Consider the following 27564-nt stretch of genomic DNA (forward strand, 5'->3'; position numbering starts at 1 on the left):
ACCCAAGATTTATCTCAGAATTAAAACCTACAGCTAAAAATAAGGGCAATGAAGAAGTGAAACAAATAAGGAATATCTAGAAATAACCAATAAAAAGAGTATCTCATGTAACAGCTCTGATCTCAGGAACCCTCTCCAGTCACTGGTTTCCATCTCCGATCACTCTAAGTACTGCTTCTCTTCCAGCAGCTGACGTGCTCATCTCCCTCCTCCGGTTTATTTGCACCTGCTCACTGTGCTAAGGATTACTAAACTCTGATCCTCCGAGAGTAAGGAATGTTGCTTTACAGATTAGGGCAGCCCTGTGAGGCTATTCCAGAAGCAGAGCATCTGATAATGACTAGTTTCAATGGCAAGAGTTAATTAAATCTGTTGGCAGAGCTGCAAGCGAATCATCGAATACAACTATCGCTTCCCTTCCCTCTCCATCCTCCATCTTCCTGCTTAAATAAAACCAACAGTTTCATTTAAATCACAGAAGCTCTTTTCTCTGACAAGGAAATGAGAAGCTTTAAAAGGAACAACTTTCATCTGCCATGTGATGAGGAAGGGAAACGACCGAATAGTTTCTGCAGGTAACAGGGAATCAATGCAAGAGAGACGCTCTTGATAAGAGAATTAAAGAGAAGCTCTTGTATGAAAATGAGGCAAATCTGAGATGGAAACTGCCTGGGCTATGGTTCAGGTGGCGTCCCCACCCTCTAACATGATGAAGTCAAGGCCACCGACTTTGCACAAAGGTAGCCAGCACTCTGCATCTGCCCCACTCCCAAGTGTGGGGAGGCAGGGCCAGGCACCACTCCTCCGGGGGAGTGAGCGCATGACCACCACCAGACAAGGTTCGCTTTGCTTCTACATCAGAAATGGGCCCGCCACCTGAAGGCCGGCGTGGGGCCTGCGATCAACGTGGACAACCTCTTAAGCCTTTGGAACAAACACAGCACCATAGCTGTACTTTCTGGAAAAGACTGCTTAACTCCTGGGGCCACACAAAATAATTTTTCTTACTAAAATTAAAAAGCAAAACGATCCATAGCCATCTCTGTAGCTGGCCCAAGGCCATCTCCCTGCCCTTCCGTATAGAATGACTCGAGAGGCGTGTACACACTCCCTCTTCTCTCTAGTACATCCACAGTTCTTCAGGAAACATGGTGGCAACTGCCCCAGAGATGTGCCTGGTAGCAATTTACACAACGAAGGGCAAGGACAGAGTTCATCATCAAGTTGCTTTGGGTCAAATTCGTCACATACAGCATCACAGGATGGTTACTAGAGCAAAACCACGAACATATAATCACTGGAGCTCCAAAGCTGAGACAGTGCCTTAGATATACATTAAAAGAATTAAACATAATTCACATGCAGTTATTTCACTCATTTGACAAAAATGAGAGCCATCAACATGCCCAGTGTTGGGACTACAGTGGTAAATAAAAACAAATAGCTCCTGCTTTCTACTCCTAAAAAGTTAGCTCCAGTATTTGATGGAGAATCTTCTAATTCCCAAAATCTGCAAATTAAAACTATCAAACAACATCCTCAAGAAAGAACCATTCTGACTACATGGCTTAAACACAGGATAACTACAGATCATAAACTGAATTATTCCTCATTGAACTAAAGCAAGACTGAAAAACTCTTCTGTGTTGGACCCAGAAAATTACTTCTAAAAGCACAGAAGGCAGGTACCAGTGGAGGTCGGGGAGGAGGTGGGGGAGCAGAGAACCACCTAGAGGTCAGGGCCTCCCCCATCAGAAGTATCATTTGTTTTCCATTCATGTGTGAAAATCTAAAGTTCTCTTTGAGATTAAGGTTCAGCCCCAGGTTTTTATAAAATGAGCACTAAAGATATCAAATCACAAGGTTTTTCCAGATTCCCAAGTAGCATACAAGAAGGGATCATAACCATGTCAGGAGGACATGAAGTAGCAAGCAGCATACCCTGTTATGAAGATTCAAATACCCACCGTACCCCAGGAAATACTCACTTAGACTGAGTCTGTTTGGTGATATTCCGAATGGTGGCGCCTTCTTTTCCTATAATGGCTCCAACGAACTGGGTGGGAACCAGCAGGCGCAGAGGCAAGTCGCACGGCTTCTGCTTGGACACTGACCCTGGAGACCCCTGCCTCGAGGAGCCCCTCTGCCCAAACCCACGCCGGCCACGGGGCTGCTGGGAGGGGCTCTGCTGGGCCGCCATCTCATCGGGGATGTAGGCCACTCTCAGCGTGAAGTTCTCCAGCTGGAACCCATTCAGCTTGTCTAAAGCTCTGAAAATCAACAAGGAGCAGGGGGTGGGAACAGGAACCCGGCTGAGTAACAGCAATACCACCTCTTCCACTCAGGATTCCTGGTTGTAAAGCTCATGAATAAAGCCCCTGAACAGATAGCAAATACAGAACACACCTAACACTCCCTGCCCACATTCCCTTTGAAAGACACATGGGGAAAACAGACAGGTTTCCAAGGGAACATATTAGCCATTTACCAGTCAAGTGGAAAAAAAACATTTTGTCAAACTCTAACTGGGGACTTCCCTGGCAGTCCTGTGGTTAGGACTTGGTGCGCTCACTGCTGAGATCTGGGTTCAATCCATGGCGGGCAAGTAAGGTCCCAGAAGATACAGTGTGGCCAGAAAAAACCCAAGCAAACAAAAAACAACACTTACTAATTTATTCACCACGAAGTCAATAACAGCATATGAGGACCCCCACAGGTCAGGAGAGGGGGCTCTCCTTCTGGCTAGTCTTTCCAAATCAGAATAGAAAAGATGTTACAATGCACACCTCCCTTGCTTTAATGTCTTAAAAACAAATATTTAAAGCACTTTCAGAATCAAAGGATGAAAATCTCTGAGCCACTCACTGGAGGAAGTAGAATTTAATACTCATGTTACTTACCACTATAAAATCACTCAATACCTCTTATGAGCCTGTTCTTGAGGGAAAAAGGCAATCCATGACCTTGTGGAATTTATGATCTGATTTGAGGCAGGGAGACAGGGGTGGTGGTGGACCAAAGGAAACAACGAAAACTGTCTTCTCCCTATCTATCCATCCATCCATGTACCCATTCATCTATTTCGAGAGGAGCTTTACTTTTTCTTTTTTTTTTTTTTCCATTTTAGAGGCTTGTTATGGAAAAGTACAGAAATTAAAAGATGCTTGCTTGCTCCCTGGAAGAAAAGCTATGACCAACCTAAATAGCATATTAAAAAGTAGAGATATTACTCTGCCAACAAAGGCGGATCCAGTCAAAACTATGGTTTTTCCAGTGGTCATGTATGGATGTGAGAGTTAGACTACAAAGAAGGCTGAGGGCCGAAGAATTGATGCTTTTGAATTGTGGTGTTGGAGAAGACTCTTTGAGAGTCCTTTGGACAGCACAGAGATCAAACAAACCAGTCCATCCTAAAGGAAATCAATGCTGAATATTCATTGGAAAGACTGATGCTGAAGCTGAAACTCCAACACTTTGGCCACCTGATGCAAAAAACTGACTCATTTGAAAAGATCCTGATGATGGGAAAGATTGGGGGCAGGAGGAGAAGGGGACAGCAGAGGATGAGATGGTTGGATGGCATCACCGACTCGATGGGCATGAGTTTGAGCAGGCTTCAGGAGTTGGCGATGGACAGGGAGGCTTGGCGTGCTGTAGTCCATGGGGTCACAAAGAGTTGGACACGACTGAGCGAGTGAACTGAACTATGGGAAAGTACCCAATCTTAAGCAAACATTTCAATGAGTTTTCTCACAGTGAGCATGCATCTCCAGATTCAGAGTTAGGACACCCCAGTGTCCCAGAAGCCCCGCTAGGACCTCCTTCCAGTGACTGCCCCTTCCCTCGGCTCCTCACACCATAGAAGGAGTCTGCCTGTTTACATTTCTATGTAAATACTGATGTCTGGCATCTTTAACTTATCATTTATGAGATAAGTGTGTAAGATTCCTAAGTTTATAAGATAAATTGGTGTGTTCTAGCTTACCTACATATTTTAAATGTGAAGAACTCAATAAAAGTTGACAGAAGATACTGCCATATAGACATCACCCTAATAATACACACTCCCAGTGCACAACAAAATTAAAAAAAAAAAAAGGCCTCATGCTTTCTCCAGGGTTACTCAGAATCTTTGCTCAGATGGTATTCCAGTGGACCCTGAGTTCAACCCAGGCAAGGAGAGAAAAACAGGCATAAAATGCTCTGTCTAGTTGCTCAGAATGATCATTTGTGGTTCACATACTGCTTTCTTTATCTGGAGATTTTTCCATTTCAAAAGGAAAGAGAATAGGCCCAGCACCAAAAAGGGTAACAAAACCATGAAATTGCATGGCAGATGTAGAAAATCAGACAAGACACACCAATGTCCTCAGGACTCAGAACTCCACCCTTTTCGCACATCAGTGGCCTGTTCATCACTGTCCTACAGTTCCGTGCACACGAATTAACTCTTTAAAAGATCCCAGTCATACAGACTAGCAAAGTATCAAGAAATTTCTGTCACCATTACCTCCAAGACCCTTCCCAGAGTAACTGTTAACTGTGATTAACTTCTGCAAACGGACCAGTTCTTTCCATCTGTTCACATAGGTGTCTAAGTGTTCAGTACCTTCTTTAAAAAGTGTAGCTGGGATCATGATATACATAGTCTTGTGATTTGTTGTTTTTCCAAATACAATATATCTTGGGATATTTCCATTGAGTTCTGTATCAGGTGACATTCTTTTCCTGTGTATGTATGTGTGTGTAACTGAATCACTTTGCTGTATAGCATAAATTAACAAGACACTGTAAATCAACTATACTTCAATTTTTTTTTTTTAAAAATAGCTAAAGATGGCATTCTTTTCATAAGCTTCACAGGTGATAGCAGACACACAGAAAAACTTGTTTTACCAATGCCCTGATACAAGAACCCTCAGTTAACACATTTTTCCTGCCTTCTTCCCTCTCCTTTTTTCCTAAAGAATATGTGGATTAAAGGCCCTAAAGTATTTTGGCTATTTCTAAAGGAAGACAACAGCTAGAAATTTTATTAACATCGATGATGTACGTTTACTACAGAAAGTTTGGAATTACAGATGTTTCAACAAATGAGATAAAGCTTTTCAAAGCCCAAGAGAAACCTATCCCTGAAGGTTCTTTCAGAGACAAGAGGAGAGCTGCATGCAATGAAGGGCTCAACTCGACCTGGGACATAAAAGGCAACAGTTCACAGTAACATCCTTCCCCACTCTAAAACTGAGCACTTCAGAAGACAGTGAGTGACTGTGCAATTAAGTCAGTAATGTTACTTTAAAAAAAGAAGTTGGGGGCAGGGGAGCCCTTCCCTGGTGGCTCAGAAAGTCAAGAAGCAGCCTGCAATGCAGGAGATGTGGGTTCCATCCCTGGGTCAGGAAGATCCCCTGGAGAAGGAAATGGCAACCCTCTCCAGTATTCTTGCCTGGAGAATTCCATGGACACAGGAGCTTGGCAGGCTACAGTCCATGTTACTAAAAAGTTAATTAGCTTCTTTCCTGATTAAGAGACATATACAGACAGACAGACAGATGTCCTTCTCCATGGAAATAAATAGAGATAAACATGTAAGTCACCAGATGCTTCTGTGTATCCAAATACAGTCACGTGTGTTCCGAGAAACAACTCTCAACTTGGAATAAACTATAACTATAACTTCCCAGCTTCACTGTTCTGCTTTAAGATTTCTTTGAGGGGAAAAGAAAAGATGCTTTCCATCGGGAGGCCAGGCGGCACAGTGCTCCAGGACCCAGTGCTGTCTGGGCCCCAGAGATTCCAAACTCAGGTTGTTCCCGTCAGAGAGCAAACAGCCTGCCCTGTGTATACCCCACTGCTAGCTGCCAGGGCTCCTGACCCCTCACCACATGGCACTCCACACCTGGGCACAGCTGAAGGTACAGGAGTGCATAAACTGCCAGCAACGACTGTCTCATGACTGAAGACTATACACTGATGAATTTTAAGTCTACCGCTGTAACCTCTCCGTGCTATGTTATCTAGTGGTCTGCTGAGTTCAGGGGAAAACATTCTAGTATTTTCACCAACCTTACTGTACATGCAAGATACCTGATCAAAAAACTGTCATCTAATTATTCAAAACATATGCATTCAGTTCAGCAGAACTCAAGGATGTTTATCCCACATGTGTATTACTCAGAATGCTGTTTCCCATCATTACTTGATTGCTTTGCTGTGATTGTCAGTCAATCAGAAGATGGTGAGTAGTAGTTTTTGTTTTGCTTCGTTTTGGCTGCCCTGGGTTCAAAGCTATGCCTCTTGCATTGGAAGCGCAGAGTCCCAACCACTGGACCACCAGGAAATTCCCACCCATGAGCAGTTCTGCTGGCTGGTAGCACTTAATCGCACTGCTAAGTTTATTGGGGTAGATCACAGGGTAGGACTGAAAGGGCCTTGGAAGAACGAATAAGTAGTTTATCTCAAGGATTAGAGAGTAAGAAGAACAGAGTCTCGTAGAAGTTAAATGTATCCAATGGTACACACATACAGAGCTGAGTAGTGAATGAGAGACTAGAATTCTAAACCAGCTTAAACAGTAAGTAGCCAAGGAACCTTGGAAAAGTCGTTTTGTGATTTGGCATTAGCCTCCTCACCTGAAAAACTATAAACGACCAGATTTATGGTCTTTCGACTTGATAAATGCCATGTCTAAAATTGTTTCCTTCTTCCTAGATCTCACTGCTGGGTATCATGTAGGTCCTAACAAAATGAGGCTTAGCCATCATTGAAAAGTCACATCATTCCATTTTCTCCTTGTACCAAGAGTAAGAGGTTGAGACATACAATTCAGCAATAATTACCAAAAGCCTGGTAATACCACTGCAGGGAGGCATCTTAAGGAAACAATGAAAGACTTCATTACCAAACTAGTTCTAATGGCAAAACACTGCAAACAACCTAGATGCCCACCAGAGGACTAGCTACACAGACTGTGGTAGGGATGTTATACCAGAGAGAGACTACTAAAAGTATAAATACAGCTAATGGAAAGACAGCCTGCACAATTCTACAGAATGATCTTTGGCATTTTAAAAGTTGTAATGATGACCTATATGGGAAAAAATCTAAAGACTGGATATATGTATATGCATAATTGATTCCTTGGTAGCTACCAGCTACTAACTCAGCTGGTAAAGAATCCACCTGCAATGTAGGAGACCCTGGTTTGATTCCTGGCTTGGGAAGATCCACTGGAGAAGGAATAGGCTACCCACTCCGGTATTCTTGGGCTTCCCTGGTGACTCAGCTGGTAAAGAAGATGCCTGCAATGCGGGAGACCTGGGTTAGATCCCTGGGTTGGGAAGATTCCCTGGAGAAGGGAACGGCTACCCACTCCAATATTCTGGCCTGGAGAAGTCCATGCAGACGCAGAGTCAGACATGACTGAGAGACTTTCACTCACTCACTCATAACTGATTAACTTTGCTGTACAGCAGCAACTAACACAACATCATAAATCAACTATACTCCAATAAAAATCAATTGTAAATAATAAATAATAAGTTGTAATGCATGAGAAAAAGTCTACTGAACTTGATGTCAAATTTCACACTGGTTATCTGTGAATGGCAAAAAAAGCAAAAAACTTCTTTGTCTTACTACTTGATCTATTGTTCCTTTTTCTAGAATAAATCTTCCATTTACATAATTTTCAAAGTTTAAGAGTCAACATCCTCCCCTTAGCCATCAGCCAAGTTGTTTCTAACACTTCTGTGTGTACTTTATACAAATCTTCAGGCTGATATAAAAAGATCTGCAATAATAGCTTCAATATATAAACTATATTTCTATTTCACAACAAAAAAAATACACACCAGAAATAAGAATCCCTGGACAACACAGGTTCTACTATATAACACAGGGAACTATATTCAATGTCCTGGGATAAACCATAATGGAAAATACAAAAAAGAATGTGTGTGTGTCTACACACACATATATATATACATGCTAAGTCACTTCAGTCATGTCCAACTCTTTGTGACCCAATGGACTGTAGCCCACCAGGTTCCTCTGTCCATGTGATTTCCCAGGCAAGAATACTGGAGTGGGTTGCCATTCCCTTCTCCAGGGGATCTTCCAGGCCCAGGGATTAAACCCTCATCTCCTGCAGCTCCTGCATAGTACGCAGATTCTTTATCACTGAGCCACTGCGGATAACTCAGTGCATTATATATAATACACACATACATATGTATGCATAACTGAATCACTTTGTTGTACAGAAGAAATTAACACAGCATTGTTAACTATATCAATTTTTAAAAATAAAATGCCAAATTTATCTTTAGAAAAACCTTCAGTTCAGTTCAGTTGCTCAGTTGTGTCCGACTCTTTGCGACCCCATGAATTGCAGCACACCAGGCCTCCCTGTCCTGGTCCATCACCAACTCCCGGAGTTCACTCAAACTCACGTCCATCGAGTCCGTGATGCCATCCAGCCATCTCATCCTCTGTCGTCCCCTTCTCCTCCTGCCCCCAATTCCTCCCAGCATGAGTCTTTTCCAATGAGTCAACTCTTTGCATGACGTGGCCAAAGTACTGGAGTTTCAGCTTTAGCACCATTCCTTCCAAAGAAATCCCAGGGCTGATCTCCTTCAGAATGGACTGGTTGGATCTCCTTGCAGTCCAAGGGACTCTCAAGAGTCTTCTCCAACACCACAGTTCAAAAGCATCAATTCTTTGGCGCTCAGCTTTCTTCACAGTCCAACTTTCACATCCATACATGACTACTGGAAAAACCATAGCCTTGACTAGACGGATCATCGAAAAAGCAAGAGAGTTCCAGAAAAATATCTACTTCTGCTTTATTGACTATGTCAAAGCCTTTGACTGTGTGGACCACAACAAACTCTGGGAAATTCTTAAAGAGATGGGAATACCACCTGACCTGCCTCTTGAGAAATCTGTATATAGGTCAGGAAGCAAATTAGAACAGGACATGGAACAACAGACTGGTTCCAAATAGGGAAAGTAGTACATCAAGGCTGTATATTGTCACCCTGCTTATTTAATTTATATGCAGAGTACATCATGAGAAACGCTGGGCTGGAGGAAGCACAAGCTGGAATCAAGATTGCCGGGAGAAATATCAATAACCTCAGATATGTAGATGACACCACTCTTAAGGCAGAAAGTGAAGAAGAACTAAAGAGCCTGTTGATGAAAGTGAAAGAGGAGAGTGAAAAAGTTGGCTTAAAACTCAACATTCAGAAAACGAAGATCATGGCATCTGGTCCCATCACTTCACGGGAAATAGATGGGGAAACAGTGTCAGACTCTGTTTTTTGGGCTCCAAAATCACTGAGATGGTGACTACAGCCATGAAATTAAAAGACACTTACTCCTTGGAAGAAAAGTTATTACCAACCTAGAAAGCATATTAAAAAGCAGAGACATTACTTTGCCAACAAAGGTCCGTCTGTCTAGTCAAGGCTATGGTTTTTCCAGTTGTCATGCATGGATGTGAGAGTTGGACTACAAAGAAAGCTGAGCGCCGAAGAATTGATGCTTTTGAACTGCGGTGTTGGAGAAGACTCTTGAAAGTCCCTTGGACTGCAAGGAGATCCAACCAGTCCATCCTAAAGGAAATCAGTCCTGAATATTCATTGGAAGGACTGATGCTGAAGCTGAAACTCCTATACTTTGGCCACCTGATGTGAAGAACTGGCTTATTTGAAAAGACCCTGATGCTGGGAAAGATTGATGGCAGGAGAAGGGGACGACAGAGGATGAGATGGTTGGATGGTATCACTGACTCAATGGACATAAGTTTGAGTAAACTCTGGGAGTTGGCGATGGACAGGTAGTCCTGGCATGCTGCAGTCCACGGGGTCACAAAGAGCTCGACACGACTGAGCGACTGGACTGAACTGACCTAGATAATAAACAGCCCTAAATACATAAAAAAAGAAAATAAATAGTAACTCTAAAGTAAAAAAAGAACTAAATATGTAGAAATTCTGAAGGGTTATTTCTTTGTCACCCATGACAAATCTTCCAATGAATTAGTCTTTGTTATCTGAGCATCCCTAGAAGATGGAAGGAATAGGTTACCTATGAGATCCAAGTCTGTCTTGCTTCCAGGAACAAGAAACACTAAATACATATTCCTGATTTAAATAAGTTTTCGTTATTTTTACTCATTTATTATTCTAAGACATTAGTAATTTGAGGCTTGTGGTTAAAACAAATATATGTATTTCCTAGTACTATTAGCACTGTTAACTTTTGATTTTTTTTCTTAGCCACAAGATGGCAGGAGTTTCCAGGTTAAATTCTGTCCTATAGACATAGCCTTATTGAGGAATCCTCTTAAAAGTGTCATTCATTACCAAAAAAAAGAAGTGTGTCACTCATAAAGCTTTGAGTAAAAAGAGGCTTTGGAACTAGGTCTCTAACTCCTGAGGGTTATAATAACTCCAGTTATTATCTGAAAAGAAGCATCCTGTACAGTAACAGGGCATTCTCTACAGCAGTGAAAAATGCTGGGAAAATGTTTAATAGCTATTGCCTTACTACCTTCGCATCTCACAGACAGGATTATATTAAGGAACATTAACTTGAGCAGAGTCACAGCTAGAAAAGTGTCACAAGGAGTCCATTCCATGGAACCAGACTCTAGAAATGAACCCTCTTAGTCTCCACACTCTACTCACACCTGCATAAGCACATCCCAGTTACAGAGACGCCTATGTTAACACACGCTAAAGATGTCAACTGAGAATGTCAACTCAGCCCTTATCACCTAGAGAAGTAAGCTTTGGATGGCTGCCATGGGAAAGGCAGGAAGAAATCATGCCAGCTTAGCTTAGGCAGCAGACAGTCTTGGTGGAGCTCAGAGAACAGGCTCGCTGCGTTCGGCAGACAAGTCCTGAATGGATCAGCCTTCCCCTGCGCAAGGCGCGACTAGCTGCTCTGTGCGTGCCCAGGACCAATGGGTTGAACCAGAATTATTATTTACTGGGCGCCAGGCCATTTGATAAGACCACTGTCTATATATGTGGGCATATATACACAAATATATTTGTTTCTTGTCAGCCTTCATTTTGTAGCTGAGAAAAGATGTTCAGAGAGGTTACGGTTACAGTCAGAGCTGCCTGACTTCAGAGTCCATGCTTTTTCCACTTTATCAAATGCCTTTCAAATACAATTAATTCTCCTTTAAAAAATGATAGTGCACTTCCTATCTTTTAAAAAAAATTTACTAGAAAACTAATAGCTTTCATAACACTGTCCACAAAACTATTGGTCCATTCTGTTAACTTCCTATGAATACTCACTTATTGTCTAATTCTCTTTGATCTTTGAAATTCTTGAGGTGGAGAAAACCCAGGATTCTTAGAAGGAAAATTCAACTTGGACAAGAATTAAATCAAGTAATCCCTCTCCAAACATTCTTCCAGCACCAGGGGCACACCCTTGAGGACAGAAACTCTGCCTTTATTCACTGGCAACCTTTGGTCAACAGCTGACACTCAATGAATGGTAATGGACTGGCTACCAGAATAAAGGACATGATGACCTTCCCTCCTGGAAATGCCCAGCTCATTTTTTTAGATGCTATAGGTACCTAAACCACAAACTCCTAACAGTCTTTTCCTCCCTTCATGTGATCCACAGGATCCTGACAATCTCTAACAATCATTACAAAGTACTTTTGGAATTAAAACATCTCCACATTTGCTAGGCATGTCTTCTGCCTTGATGGGCAGTCTGCCCCGTGCCGCCTAATGCTTCGGAATTTTTCTAAGGCGGGTAGGGTGCTAAATGTCAACCTGTCCCCATCCAAGTTCACTTTAAATCTCTTCAAAGCTATGTAAAGCTATGTAGGTATTCTCCAACAGACATTCTCCCATATGGCTAAATAACTGTTACACTAAGCATTTCCCTCTTTACCAAGCTAGCCTCAGATAATAAATCATCAAGTAAGGCAATTGGGACTGGCCTCCAACAACCCTCAAATATCCTTGGGTTTATCATGGCATCCCTTATTTTCCATCTACCAGAGAGCTGGCTCTGTCAAGTACTTAGCAGAGCTCTTTGCACAAACTGAATCGTGTAAATGAATGGAGCACCTGTCTTTCTCACTGCACACTTTTACCCTCACTCTACTTTAGGTATAAAATGTGGTATTTTCCTGTTGTTCCTCTCATACCATGATTAAAGAATAAAGTTTGTGAGAAATCAGTGTATTTTACAACTAATACTACAATTCTATGTCTCCATATAAACTGTTGAGGCTTCCCAGGTGGCTCAGTGGTAAAGAATCTGCTTGCCAATGCAGGAGACTCCAGAGACACAGGTTCAATCCCTGAGTGAGGAAGATCCCCTGTAAGAGGAAATGGCTACCCACTCCAGTATTCTTGCCTGAAAAATCCCATGGACGGAGGAGCCTGGTGTAGCAAACAGCTGGACATGACTAAGCGACTAAGCACATAAACTGCTAACATTTATGTTAAATAAATGAAAGATACAAAGAGAAGGAAAATTTGAATATTTTAAAATCTGTTAAGAGTCTCTACAGACATGGAGATCAGCCTTGTGCTTGCTAAGGGTGGGGGGAGGGATGGACCAGGAATTCGGGGTTGGCAGATGCAAACTGTTACATTTAGAATGGGCAAACAAGGTTCTCCTGTAGTCTCCTCAGATAAATCATAATGGAAAAGAATACTGAAAAAAGAAAGCATATATGTGTAAAACTGAGTCACTCTGCTATAAAGCAGAGTTAGCACACTACTAATCAACTATACTTCAATTAAAAAAAAAGTCTTTAATATATATTAAAAGTCTCAAAGCGTTTAAAGTGAATCTCGAGTCTGGCTTCTGAGAAAATGCTAAATTAACATGATTAGATACTACTTTTTACTCACTTGACAGGCCAGGTTTGATAAAGCCCTGTGTTAGGGAAAATCAAGGAGAAAGGGACACTCTCGTAGTGCTGGGGGGAAATTTAAACTCATTTAAGATCTAGAAAGGATAACTCATCAATATCCAACAAAAAAGGCACATCCTTCTTGACTTGGCAAATTTACTTCTAAGAATTTAACCTATGACTGTACTTATACACTTGAAAAATGACTGCAAAAGGGATTCACTATTATCTTTGTTCACAACTGCAAGAGACTTAAAAATCTAATTTGAGACTAAGACATTCCACATCTATACAACCAAATTCTATGCAACTATAAGAGAGATGTTATATATGTTTAAAACCCTCAAATGCTATGGCATCATCTGTGTAAAACAGGAGGAAGAACACACAGATGTACTAGTCTTCTATATGGTTATCTCCGAGGAAGTCAAGTCAAGTGGTCGGGGAACAACACTGGAGGGAAGACATGCAGTATACGCATCTAGACTTTAAAAATTCTGAACCATGTAAATATTACTGACTTTTAAAAACAAAAGTTCCCCTTGTGTTATGCAGATTTCCATCTCTTTCCCCAGCCCTATCTTCCTTCTCAGAGGCCCTCCGCTCTTTCCCACTCGTGCCGCTGGTTCTGCCCTTCCCCTTTAGGGTTCAGGATCAGTCAGCATGGCCCTTGCTCCCCCATAGAGAGGACAGGCTGGCTCCGCCTGAACACTGAGCGCAACTCGGCACCCCGGGCGCATCCCTCCACATCTGTGTTCTGAGCAGACCAGTCAAAAGCAGTATTTGCGGGAACCTCATTTCTTCTCTCCAGTGGTCAATCAGCTTGTTAAGATTATTCCCAAGCCAACAGAATTATCTTTTCCTAGGGGAAATTTTTTGATCTGTGAAATTTTGCTTGTCTGTTGCACTGGAATATTTTTTTCCCACCAAATTACATTAGTGCCATGCCTACACACTTCTAAATGACATTTGGTAATCATGAGAAAAATAAGTAACAGGTAAACTTAACATTTAACACTGGTGTTGGTTTAACACATGATTAACTTACCATCTTTGTGTAGAACAGCAGGAATGTATGTATCATACCAATAATAAGGGGAAAAAAGGTCTATTAATGTAATTTGGCAATGATACCCACGTGCAGAACACTTTGCCAACAGGATATAATTCAGCATCATATTATAACTATTACTGGCATTAACATTATATTGAAAATGTAATAAAACTTTAACCGATGTAGATTCTTAACAGACATTCAAACTTAAAAAGATTTGCAAGGTCAAACTTCGCAAAATAAAGTTGTCTGCTACCCACTATCCCAAAATAAAAGTACTATATTCAACCTTGTTATTACATAGAGATTAGAAGTTTCAAACTGCTTACTGTCTGGCTTGCTCCTTATTGGAATAGGTTACGTTGACGACAGCAGTTTCCGAGTCAGTGTTCACTACAGGAAGAAAAAAAAGAAGAGGGAAAACAAGTTAGTTTTCTTTCTACTTTCTTCCTTTTACAAATTTGAAAGCAATTGAGAAGACATGTACCTTGCTCACAGCTCTCCACCACTCCATACTGGACTAGTAAACTATCCAGCACCTATCAGGAGGGGGAGACAAAATTACAAGTTTTCAGTTTCCCGTGTTATCAGCAAGGGCAGGAGAAGGTTTTTAAGTAATTGTGATGGAAATGAGCCTCCCAAAATTAACTGGGGTTTGGGAATACAGAAGTGCGAGAAGGGCCCCAGAGAGAGCATCTGGTGGGTTTTCACTCCTGCCTCTCTGGAGGTCCTTGACTTCAAGCTGATCTAACCAAGATGTACGGATGTGAGAGTTGACCGTAAAGGAGGCTGAGCATTGAAAACTTGATGCTTTTGAATTCTGGTTGCTGGAGGAGACTCTTGAGAGTCCCTTAGACTGCAAGGAGATCCAACCAGTCAATCCTAATGGAAATCAACCCTGAACATTCATTGAAAGGACTGATGGTGAAGCTGAAGCTTCGATATTTTGGCCACCTGATGTGAAGAGCCAACTCACTGGAAAAGACCTTGATGCTGGGGAAGATTGAAGGCAAAAGGAGAAGGGGACGACAGAGGATGAGATGGTTGGATAGCATCACCAAGTCAATGCACATGAGCCTGAGCTAACTCCAGGAGACAGAAGGACAAGGAAGCCTGGTGTGCTGGGGTTCAAGGGGTTGCAGAGTCGGACACGGCTCGGCAACTGAACAACAACAACAGGCCCAGAAAGCCAGTGTGCAGAGCCACAGCCGCCCGTCCTGAGGCCGAGGACAAGGACGCGTGTGTTCCTCAGACACACACCACCACCACACAGTCACGCTTTCTCCTTGCAGAGGAGAAGGGCCCAAGTCAAGGCTTATTTCTTAAGATTTTCCTTTTTAAAGAACTTCCTTTTACAGCTTAAAGGATGTATCAGAACAGACCACTCTCAAGGCAGGCTAGCAAAATGAAGAAAGATATCCTGCTTGGAATCTTGAACTAAAGACTAATCTGAGTGGTTTATCAATTCCTGAACAGTAGAAAATATAAAAAGAAGTACATCTATACTAAGAGTCTTCTAAGCCTAGAATGGGTTGGGAAAAAGTACAACTGGACACTGTCTTTCCTGTAGCTGCATTATTACACATGCATGATAACGTAACAAAAGGCTGTGAAAACAGTCACTAAATTTTATCATACTATAAACTGCAGGCATCCCTCATCAGTATAAGCCAAATTCAACTATCTTTTGCTCCTAAGAACTGTTAACAAGTTTTTCTTGAAAAGTAAAACAAACAAAGCTTCTATTAGTTTATAGTAAAGCACTTACTCATCAATTTTATTGCAAAATTTGAAGGACAGCCCTTGGAAATGTTTTCTGGCCGCCCCCCTCCCCCAGGACACAGTAAACCATCAAGAAACACACTGAATAAGTTTTAATGGCAATTTCCTACTAAACTTCAAGCAATTTCTTCTAAAGGAATGTTTATCTTACATGGTACATTTCAGGCTTTTATTTTGTCTGCTGAGTGCAGATTGAAATGTACAGCAATGTTTGTCTGGAGATGAACTTTTAATTGTTTTTCCATTTTAAATAAGGTTCACCCCTATTTGTGAATGGAACTGTTAGTATCTTCACAGGTAAGCTTTGACATGGTGAATTTCCCGTGGGTGAGGTCTAGAAGCGCCATGATCTTTGTCTCAAATTACAGCTACTGTTTAAATCATAAAGCTTCATTTGTTTGGTTTTTTGTTTTGAACTCAAAACACTTAACTGACTACCTAAAATTTAATTTGTCTGTCTCAGTCACCAGAAAGCATGCTCAGTGTGAATGGGAATGTTTTTTGTTTGTTGTACTATCCCCAGTACCTAAAAAAGACATTCAAATAGTTCATAAAGAAGTGACTAGTTCTCAGGAGGAAATACTAGTATAATTTAATAGGAACAGTATTCTGATAACAGTGTTTACCTGTTCTAGAGATAAGTTTGCTATGCATGTAATGTTGGATGAGACATAATTTTTAATAAGGGCCAAAGAACAGGAAACCTTCCATAATGCCATGAAATAGGTAATATACAACACGTAATGCCTTAAAAAAAAAAAAAAAAACCAAAAACTTTAAACAGAAATCTACTTATATTTTTTAAACTAAAAAAATTTTTAATAATACCAATAAATGGTTTTCTATGTCACTTAACAGAATTCTTAAAAAATATTTAACTCATTCCAATTTAAATAATTAAAACAGCAGGGAAGACATCTGCCATTTAAAATTTAGCTTTTAAATGAAAGTCACTCTAATAGTAGAGCTTTAAGGCTTTCCTGGTGGCTCAGATGGTAAAGCGTCTGTCCGCAATGCAGAAGACCCGGGTTCGATCCCTGGGTTGGGAGGATCCCCTGGAGAAGGAAATGGCAGCCCATTCCAGTATTCTTGCCTGGAAAATCCCATGGACTGCAGAGCCTGGTAGGCTACAGTCCATGGGGCCGCAAAGAGCCGGACACGACTGACAGACTTCACTTCACTTCAAGACAACTTGGGCATCTTGAGGGGCAGGGCTACTGAGGCGGCTAGAGATGGTGGAAGAGGCGTGTAGAAAATAGGGGGTAAGTGCTAATTTAGTACGATAATTTAAATAAACATCATTAATTTTCCCTAAAGGCAATTTTTTCACTAAATACAGTAGTCGTCACATCATTTAGCTTATACTACATTAACTTTTACTATTAAGAGAAATCACTATGAAAGTTAAATGCTCATGACTTATAAACAATGCTGACTAAACCTGCAACAATGCTCATGAAACTCATGTCTCCAAAAGGCCCAATGGCAAAGTGATGTGTGTATATATACACTGATATATGTACACACACAAACAGGTATGTATTTATGTGTGAATATACATACAGAAATAAATACAAGTAAATTTTTAACTAAAATTGAGGAAATGTCCAAGTTTTTCACTGCATATATTATACAAAGTTTAGTATATTCAAAACAAAATTGCTTATAAGATTTACTCATCTTATTCCTAAGTAATGATAAATGCTATTGGTTGTCAACTATCCCGTGTGTAAAATCTCTAGGAATTAGAAACTACAGCCCTTATATGTTAAAAATGGTAAATTTTTATCATATGTAAAAAATTTTTATTGTATGTAAACCTGACTCTAAAACCAGAAGGAAAAAAAAAAAACTATAACTCTAAAAAAGTCAAGCATCAATCTTGGTACATAGATGAGAACAATTTAACAACACAACCTAGGCGGTTTTGACCTAGACATATATGGATGCCAACTCAAAGCTTTATGGGGGTGATCACAACTTAGAGATGGGAGAAGTCTGTCTACTGTCAGTAACCTCGTCAGATTCACAAATCCCAGAAGGGTTTCCGACCCCTAAATGACTGAGCAATGCCATGGTAACCAGTTCTAAATCTACTAGGTAGGCACCCGGACGTGCTACAGGACTACTCAATTCTATCACGACACTGCAACCCACGGAACTCTCAGAGTAAACACAACTTCCACTTGATGAGTTCTAACGTTTTGACTCATCCTGCATTCACTAGGAAGAAGGACAAAGGTTCCTAGTATCTGACACAGAAACCATCCACCCCTAGGTTCTTGTCTCCTCTCCACTCCTAGAACATCTTATATTTTCCATCTCTCCCATCTAGCTCCGGAGAAGGCAATGGCACCCCACTCCAGTACTCTTGCCTGGAAAACCCCATGGACGGAGGAGCCTGGTGGGCTGTAGTCCATGGGGTCACTAAGAGTTGGACACGACTGAGCAACTTCACTTTCACTTTTCACTTTCATGCATTGGAGAAGGAAATGGCAAACCACTCCAGTACTCTTGCCTGGAAAACCCCATGGACAGAGGAGCCTGGTGGGCTGCCATCTATGGGGTCGCACAGAGTCGGACACGACTGAAGTGACTTAGCAGCAGCAGCAGCCATCTAGCTCAGCCACTAAATGTTTTCTTTTAAACAGCCTTGTGTAGAAGTTAAAAACAAAAATTCTTGCACTGCTCATTTCCAACATTTTCTCGAATCTCTTAAACCCCAATTCTTATTTCTAAATACATTTATTTTACTCAAATCCGAAAGGAAATATTTCTCTATGAACTGGAGAGTTTAAACTCCTGGAGGAAAACGAAAGTATTGAAGTAAATTAAAGCCTCATAGGAGATGTCTTGGTTGAATTCTTCCTTTTTATACATTTAGGACTTAAAAATCCCAAATGTTCAACATTATTTTAAAATATTCATCCAAATGTAGAAAACAGCAAGGAAAGAATAACAGGATAACTGCAAAGATCATTGCTTGCCATCAGAGAGCAGTAAGAATTAAACTTACAACAGACTGAAGTGGAAGCAATGTAAGTGTGCATCAGCTGATGAATGGATAAACAGACTGTGGAACAGCTACTCAATGAAATTTCATTCGGCCATAAAAAGGAAAGAAGAACTGACATGTCTCTACAACGTGAATGAACCTTGGAAAACTTTGGCTTCTTTCACTTAACATAAGGTTTCCAAGGTTCATCCACGCTGCAGAGATATGTTGTAGAGACATGTCACAAAGACCACATATCGCATATGAAATATCTGTTACGGAGAGCTCTATGGAGACAAGAAGTAAACAAGTGTTTGTATAGGGCAGGTGAGGGTGGAGGACAAAGCTAAAAGTTTCTCTCTGAGGGGACGGGAATGTTCTAAAACAGACAGCGGTGACGGCTGCACATGCCTGTTACCATTCGAAACTACTGAACTGTACACTTCCAATGGGTGAATTATACAGTATGTGAATTTTATCTCAATAAAGCTGTTAAAAATAACTAAGGTCGATATTACTAGATAACAGCCTTGTTTTTTTAAACCTTGAAATATTATTGAAGCCCAATGAACTGTGCAAAATTTGATCAGTTTTGCCTTTGTGTATACATTCGGGAAACCATCATAATCAACAGTTTCTTCTTGCCTCTCTTCAATCTAGAATACCAAAATAAAGAACTGAAAATCTTCCTTCAGATTTCCTCTGCCACAGAAGTCCTCCTTCCACCCTCCATAAAACCATATTTCAGCTGACCCCTTACGGTTGCTGTTGTTTAGTTGATAAGTTGTGTCCGACTCTTTTGTGACCTCATCATGGACTGTAGCTTGCCAGGCTCCTCTGTCCATGGAATTCCCCAGGTAAGAATACTGGAGTAGGTTGCCATTTTCTTCTCCAGGGGATCCTCCTGACCCAGGGATCGAACCCACGTCTCTTGTACCTCCTGCATTGGCAGGCGGATTCTTTACCACTGGGTCAACAGGGAAGCCTGACCACCTATGGGTGTGGTGTAATCCATGCTCTGCAGATATATCAACTGCTGACGACTTATTCTTTATACCCACTGCTCAGGTCCCATCAATTCTGAATCATCTGAAGCAAGGATCTGATTGAAGCCTTTCTTCCAGCCCAGTAACTGCCCTCCTGCTGCAAGTTACTTCTCTTCGGTGTCTTCAAAATGCCAAACTTCTACCTGGTGCAGGAGGTAATCAATGATCTGGTACTGCCCACATCTCCCTCACACACTTGCTCCAGCCATACCCTCAAGACTGTGAAAAGTGTCCCCATTTCCATAGCACCTGAGCTGACCTAATCCTGGAAGAGAAAGCAATGTCATTTCATGATCTCTTCACTGATCTTTATTCTCCCACCAGATTAGTGATTATTAACCATAGTGATGTGATTATTCGTAAGGAGTGTCTCAAGTAACCTCTTCCTAAATGTTACCCTGGCTCCCGTGCTCCAGATAATGGATAAGACATGCATGACCCTAGATTCCAAGTCCTCCTTACTGAACGTGTGCGTTTCTGAAGATGATAGGACAGTGTTGGGGATACAGTCTAGGCACCCTCTTCAGTGGGAGCAAAGGAAACAAATTCTAGATTCACTAAAAAGTCTACAGTGATATAAAGAAATATTTATCATGAATAGATATAAAAAGGGCTTCCCAGGTGGCACTAGTGGTAAAGAATCCGTCTGCCAAAGCAAGAGACAAAGAAGCAGGTTTGATCCCTGGGCTGGGAAGATCCCCTGGAGGAGGGCATGGCAACCCACTCCAGTATTCTTGCCTGGAGAATCCCAAGGACAGAGCAGCCTGGCAGGCTACAGACCACAGAGTTGCAAAGAGTCGGACACAAATGAAGTGACACAACACACATTTAAATAAAGTACACGTGCAAAGTCACAAGCATTATAAAAGCCAGAAAAATTAAAACTAAAAGTAGGATATTCAATACTCTTGCCCCAGCACACTTTGTTCACACGCAGACACACACACACAAACAACAACCTCCCGAACACAAAATCAAACTCAATCTTTGAGGAGGGGTTGTAAAAATGAAGTCATTCTGCCTATTCTTCATTCCCACAGGAGCAGAAGAAAAGCCATCAGACATGAAAGGAACTTCCTACAAATACAGCTCAACACATTTTACAGCAACAGGAACCAGTTGTTGCCAGCTGTGGATAAATCATCCCAGGAACTTTGTTCTCTTACATCTGTCTACAGACAACCAGCTACATTAATTAAAAAAAAACAAAAATTCTATACTGCACGTACCAATTACATTTCTAATAAATAATGATACAAATTTCAAATACAAGATAATTTTTAAAAATATTTACCTTAATATATATTTCTCTTAAATGTTACCATTATAACTACTTGGGTAACATTCAAACCATTCCTGTGAAATGGACTTTCAACTCAAGGGGATCAACATACACAGACAGACCAGATCACTGCCAACCTGACAAGCCATGCTGCACATCATCTTCATCACTGATAAAACCTAGAGGGAGCAAATTCCCTGGCAGTTCAGTGGTCAGGACTCCACACTCTCACTGCCAAGGGCCAGGGCTCAATCCCTGGTCAAGGAATCAAGATCCCATGGCACAGCCAAACACAAAACAAACAAAAACCACAGCTAGATGTTTTAGAAAGGGGAAACGATGGAAACAATGATAGACTTTATTTTCTTGGGCTCCAAAATTGCTGCAGATGGTGACTGCAACCATGAAATGAAAAGACGCTTGCTCTTTGGAAGAAAAACTATGACAAACCTAGACAGCATATTAAAAAGCAGAGGCATCACTTTGCCGACAAAGTCTGCATAGTCAAAGCTATGGTTTTTCCAGTAGTCATGTATGGATGTTAGAGCTTGACAATAAAAAAGGCCAAGCAAAGAATTGATGCCTTTGAACTGTAATGCTGGACTCTTGAGAATCCCTTGGACAGCAAGGAGATCAAAGCAGTCAATCCTAAAGGAAATCAACCCTAAACATTTGTTGGAAGGACTGACGCTTAATTCCAATACTTTGGGCATCTAATGCAAAGAGCCGACGCACTGGAAAAGACCCTGATGCTGGGAAAGACTGAGGGCAGGAGAATAGGGCAACAGAGGATGAGACGGTTCTATGGCATCATCAACTCAATGGACGATGGACTGACTCAGTGAATGGACTCAATGAACATGAGTTTGAGCAAACTCTGGGAGACAGTGAAGGATAGGGAAGTCTTGCGTGCTGTAGTCCATGGGTTCACAAAGAGTTGGATACAACAGAGTGGCTAAACTGAATAAACATCCAGGGGGAATCTCAGCCTCCAGTGTAGCACACAGATCTCCCAGCCCTCACAACTTTCTAGCCATCCTCACCTGTCACAAGATACACTCTTACATGGGGAGGCGACTATAATTTAGGATTCCATAAAAGTCATGTGATTAGAGCAATTGAGCGCAAGAACAGTCCAAGTTACCCTCCACTCACACAGACCATGAAGTCACAGAGAAAGATGATCATCTTCTTCAGGCGATGCTTGAAACCTGACACCTGGGGTCCAAGCCCAGCGTGAGTCCCTTTCTCGTCTGTTACTACATTTCACAGTAAGTTGGCAAGACCATCTACAATCACGTACGCTAGGAACCGTGCACTCAACCTTGGCAACTGCACCTGCATTTCCCTCAAGCTCATCTACGGAAGTCCACCTACACACGCTGCCTCCTACCTAATGCCCTCGGCCGGCCAGCTGCTTTCTTCTCTGCCACCACACTGCCTCCAGATCTCTCTCTGGACTACTGCAACATGCTCCCATGTTGTCTCCCATCTTCACTTTTGTTTCCAGTTGTTCTCATAATAGATCTTCATCATCCAAAGTCTACATGTAGCTATTAAGCACTGGGAATGTGTCCAATCCATGTCCAAGATGCGCTTAAGTATAAAACAAACAGCAGACTTTGAACAGCTAGTTAGTACAAAAAATATAAAATCTCAATTTTAAAAATACTGATTACATGTTAAAACTGTAATACACTGGGTTAAGTAAAATATCAAAAATACTTTTCATTTCTCTTTTGCTTTTTTAACATGGCTACTAGAAAATTTTAAACTATATAAGTGGCCTGAAGGGGCTTTCTGTTGGACAGCACTGGGCTAGACTAATTTTTAAAAGCTGAGCTAATCAACTCATTGTACTTGGGACACAATCGCGAAGTCCCTAATAAGGACTTCCCTGGTGCTTCAGAATTCCCATGCTTCCAATCCAAGGAGTGCATGCTCGATCCCTTTGTGGAGGACTAAGATCCCACATGCCCATGGGGTAGCCAAAAAACAAACAAAACAACAACAACAACAAAATCCACAAAGTCCCTAATGAGAGCCCTGAAGACTCCAGGTGAGGGGCCCATCACCTATGGCACTCTCGCTCCAACTACACTGGCCCTTTTTTGGTAATAAATTATGAGTAATAACATTTGAGTGTTTTCTAGTGGTAGCACTGTCCCAAACGTTTAATCTATTTTAACTCATTTAATCCACACAAACCCCACGGAGGTAACATCCCATTTTATAGATGGGTAAATTAGACATGAGAAGTTATACAGTATTTGAAGCTGGACAGACAGTGAAGTGATGGAGAAATGATTTAAACCCCAGCTGTCAGATTTCAGAGCTCACACTCTTGAGTCCTTGGTCAAATAAACTGCCTCATTTCCCTGTACAATTAGAAGACGTATAATGGTTCAGACTGAAGCAATCTAATCCTTATTTTGCAGCAAGATCAAAATCATCTTTCAGAAGGCAAAGAACTATATCAATTCTTTGGGTCAATAAACCTCCCCACCTGTTCAAGCGCTCAGTTTATTTTTAGGTACCTCAATCAGATGAAGATATTAACCAGCATGAACTTCTTCTATAGTTTACTAATAGAAATAATGGCTATACACACCCACACACACACACACTCTCTCTAAATGATGCAAAGTTAGGATTCTTACTGACTAGGTAATGACTTTCAAACCAGTTATTCCCCCAAGTGCTAAAAGAAACCACTGTCAGCTTGGGTGGATCTTTCTGGATGTTTTTAGAAGTTTGTGTGCCACATGAAAAGATGCTCAAAACCATTAGTCATTAAGAAAATGCAAATCAAAATCAGTGAGATAACACTTTGTACCTACTAGAATGGCTATAACAAAAAAAATTAAAAATGAAAATAACATGTCTTGGCAAGATGTAGAAAAATTAGAACTTTCATACATGCTGGGAGGAATGTAAAAGAGTGCAGCCTCTACAGCAAACAGTATGGCAGCTCCTCAAAATCTAATAAAAGAATAGAATTACCATACAATCCAACAGCTGCACTCCTGGATACCTACCCAGAAGAAGGGAGCAGGGAGTCAGAGATATCCCAACACCTATGTTCACAGCAGCATTATTCACAATCAAAGCGTAGAAGCAACCCAAGTGGATACGGCCAGGATCACCACTCCAAACAACTACAGCAAATGGGGAAGACATGGGCTCAGAAGCCTGATGAAGCTGCCAATATACTTCTGCGTAAAGGCAATAACTAATGAAGTGACTTATTTACCTTTTCCGACCCAAGGCAAAAAGAGGACACTATAATAAAAACTTTCTCTTTCCCTCAATATCTGCCTTCTTTCTCATTAAGGTAAATATCAGAAGTTCAATTTCCCAGTAATTTCTTTAAGCTTCTAAGTACTTGCTTGCATGAACTGCTTCTAGGCCCTAGGAAGGACCTTGGCAATAGATTATACAGTTAAGTTTTCTTAAAGCTGCAAAACGAACGCATACTGTGATTAAAATAAACACAGCAAACCCCTATTTCTACTCTGAACTGAACTGTCATGCACCCCCTAGTGAGTGGGGCTGGAGTGAGAAGAAGCATTTGGGGGATCCAGTTAGAGGGAGCTGGTTTGACAAACACCAAGTCAGAGATCAGCAGGATATCTTAAGATTCACATTCATATAGCCTATAGCTAAACTGGCAGCGGACTGGCCCCAGGGCAGCTCACTGGCAGCAGAGAGACTGAGGAGCCCTCCATTCCTGGGTATCCTCCAACACGGGCTCCAGCCTCCCCTGGACCCCCTTCCCAGCCACTCCAGCAGGGCCTCTGCCTCTACCCCGGGCCACCCGCTGATCAACACTCGACAGCCAGTGAAGGTTTCACACAATCAATGAGGGCCAGCAGTGGGACAACCAGGGCTGAAGAGCATGTCCCTGCTAGTTAGGGCCTGACAAAATGTGGTCCACTGGAGAAGGGAATGGTAAACCACTTCAGAATTCTTGCCTTGAGAAACCCATTAACAGTATGAAAACACAGAAAGATATGACACTGAAACATGAGCCCCCCAGGTTGGTAGTTGTCCAATATCCTACTGGAGAAGGGAGGAGAAGTAACTACAGAAAGAGTGAAGAGGCCGAGCCAAAGCAGAAACAACACCCAGCTGCGGTTGTATTTGGTGGTAAAAGTCAAGTCCGATGCTGTGAAGAACAATGTTGCATAGGAACCTGGAATGTGAGGCCCATGAATCAAGATAAATTGGATGTGGTCAAAGAGGAGATGGCAAGAGTAAACATCGACATTTTAGGAATCAGTGAACTAAAATGGACAGCTCTGGGCGAACTTAATTCAGATGGCCATTGTGTCTACTATTGTGGGCAAGGATCCCTAAGAAGGAATGGAGTAGCCCTCAGAGTCAACAAGAGAATCTGAAATGTAGTACTTGGCTGAAGTCCCAAAAGACAGAATGATCTCAGTTATTTTCCAAGGAAAACATTCAACATCACAGTAATCCAAGTCTATGCCCCAACCACTAATGCTGAAGATGATGAAGTTGAATGATTCTGTGAAGACCTACAAGACCTTCTAGAACTAACACTGAAATAAGATGTATCCTTTTCATCATAGGGGACTGAAATGCAAAAAGAAGAAGTCAAGAAATACCTGGAGTAACAGGCAAGTTTGGCCTTGCGGTACAAAATGAAGCAGGGCAAAGGCTAACAGAGTTTTGGCAAGAGAACACACCGGTCATAGCAAACACACTCTTCCAACAACACAAGAGATGACTCTAAACATGGACATCACAAGATGATCAATACTGAAATCAGACTGATTATTTGCAGCAGAAGATGGAGAAGCTCTAAACAGTCAACAAAAACAAGACCAAGAGCTGACTGTGGCTCAGATCATCAGCTCTTTATTGCAAAATTCAAGGCTCAAATTGAAGAAAGTAGGGAAACTACAAGGCCATTCAGCTATGACCTAAATCAAATCCCTTAAAATTATACAGTGGAGGTGATGAAAAGATTCAAGGGACTAAATCTTGTAGACAGAGTGCCTGAACAAGTATAGATGGAGGTTCGTAACACTGAACAGGAGGTGGTGACCAAAACAATCCCCAAGAAAAAGAAAAGGAAGAAGGCAAAGTGGTTGTCTGAGGAGGCATTACAAATAGCTGAGAAAAGAAGAGAAGGGAAAGGCAAAGGAGAAAGGGAAAGACATACGCAACTGAAGGCAGAGTTCCAGAGAACAGCAAGGAGAGATAAGAAAGCTTTCTTAAGTGAACAATGCAAAGAAACAGAGGAGAACAACAGTATGAGAAAGACTAGAGATCTCTCTAGGAAAATTGAAGACACCAAGGGAACATTTCTTGCAAAGATAGACATATAAAGGACAGAAACAATATGGACCTAATAGAAGCAGAGGAGATTAAGAAGAGGTGGCAAGAATACACAGAAGACCTATATAAAAAAGCTCTTAACGACCTAGATAACCATGATGGTGTGGTCACTCATCCAGAGCCAGACATCCTGGAGTGAGAAGTCAAGTGGGCCTTAGGAAGCATCACTACCAACAAAGCTAGTGGAGGAGATGGAATTCCAGCTGAGCTATTTCAAATCCTAACATATGATGCTGTGAAAAGCTGCAGTCAATATGCCAGCAAATTTGGAAAACTCAGCAGTGGCCATAGGACTGGAAAAGGTCATTTTCATTCCAATCCCGAAGAAAGGCAATGCCAAAGAATGCTCAAACTACTGCACAATTGCACTCATCTCACAAGCTAGAAAAGTAATGCTGAAAGTCTTTCAAGCTAGGCTTCAGCAGTATGTGAATGGAGAGAGCTTTGAGATATTCATGCTGGATTTAGAAAAGGTAGATGGAGAAGGCAATGGCACCCCACTCCAGTACTCCTGCCTGGAAAATCTCATGGGTGGAGAAGCCTGGTAGGCTGCAGTCCATGGGATTTCTAAGAGTCGGACACGAATGAGCGACTTCACTTTGACTTTTCACTTTCATGCTTTGGAGAAGGAAATGGCAACCCACTCCAGTGTTCTTGCCTAGCGAATCCCAGGGACGGGGGAGCCTGGTGGGCTGCTGTCTCTGGGGTCGCACAGAGTTGGACACGACTGAAGCGACTTGGCAGCAGCAGCAGAAGCAGCAGCAGCAGAGGAATCAGAGATCAAATTGCCAACATCCACTGGGTCATAGAAAAAGCAAGGAAATTTCAAAAAAAACATCTACTTCTGCTTCATTGACTATGCTAGAGCCCTTGACTGTGTGGATCAAAACAAACTGTGGAATATTCTTGAAAAGATGGGAATACCAGACCACCTTACCTGCCTCCTGAGAAACCTGTATGCTGGACAAGAAGCAACAGTTAGAACCGAACCTGGAACAACGGACTGGTTCCAAATTGGGAAAGGAGTACTGTCTCCCTGCTTTTTTAACTTATAAGCAGAGTACATATGAAATGCTGGGCTGGATGACTCACAAGCTGGAATCAAGACTGCCAGGAGAAATATCAACA

The 27564-nt window shown here is 41.7% G+C and overlaps 1 protein-coding gene and 1 long non-coding RNA gene across 9 annotated transcripts in view; one reads left to right on the forward strand and one right to left on the reverse strand.

Moving 5' to 3' along the window:
- The window catches only part of IGF2BP3 (insulin like growth factor 2 mRNA binding protein 3), a 146103-nt gene that overhangs the window by 24188 nt on the left and 94351 nt on the right, over window positions 1–27564 (reverse strand). For all 8 annotated transcript variants that reach the window (XM_044946539.2, XM_044946540.2, XM_044946541.2 and 5 more), the window contains 3 exons: window positions 14452–14503; window positions 14294–14357; window positions 1989–2270 (listed from right to left, as the gene is read on the reverse strand). In XM_044946539.2, the coding sequence (XP_044802474.1) occupies window positions 1989–2270; window positions 14294–14357; window positions 14452–14503 (398 nt within the window). The remainder of the gene's footprint in view (window positions 1–1988; window positions 2271–14293; window positions 14358–14451; window positions 14504–27564) is intronic.
- Window positions 19810–21049, forward strand: LOC112586468. The gene is made up of 2 exons (XR_003110901.3): window positions 19810–19942; window positions 20828–21049. It is a non-coding gene; the product is annotated as an uncharacterized LOC112586468 (long non-coding RNA).

This window comes from Bubalus bubalis, chromosome 8 (genome assembly GCF_019923935.1).
Source record: "Bubalus bubalis isolate 160015118507 breed Murrah chromosome 8, NDDB_SH_1, whole genome shotgun sequence".
NCBI lineage: Eukaryota > Metazoa > Chordata > Mammalia > Artiodactyla > Bovidae > Bubalus > Bubalus bubalis.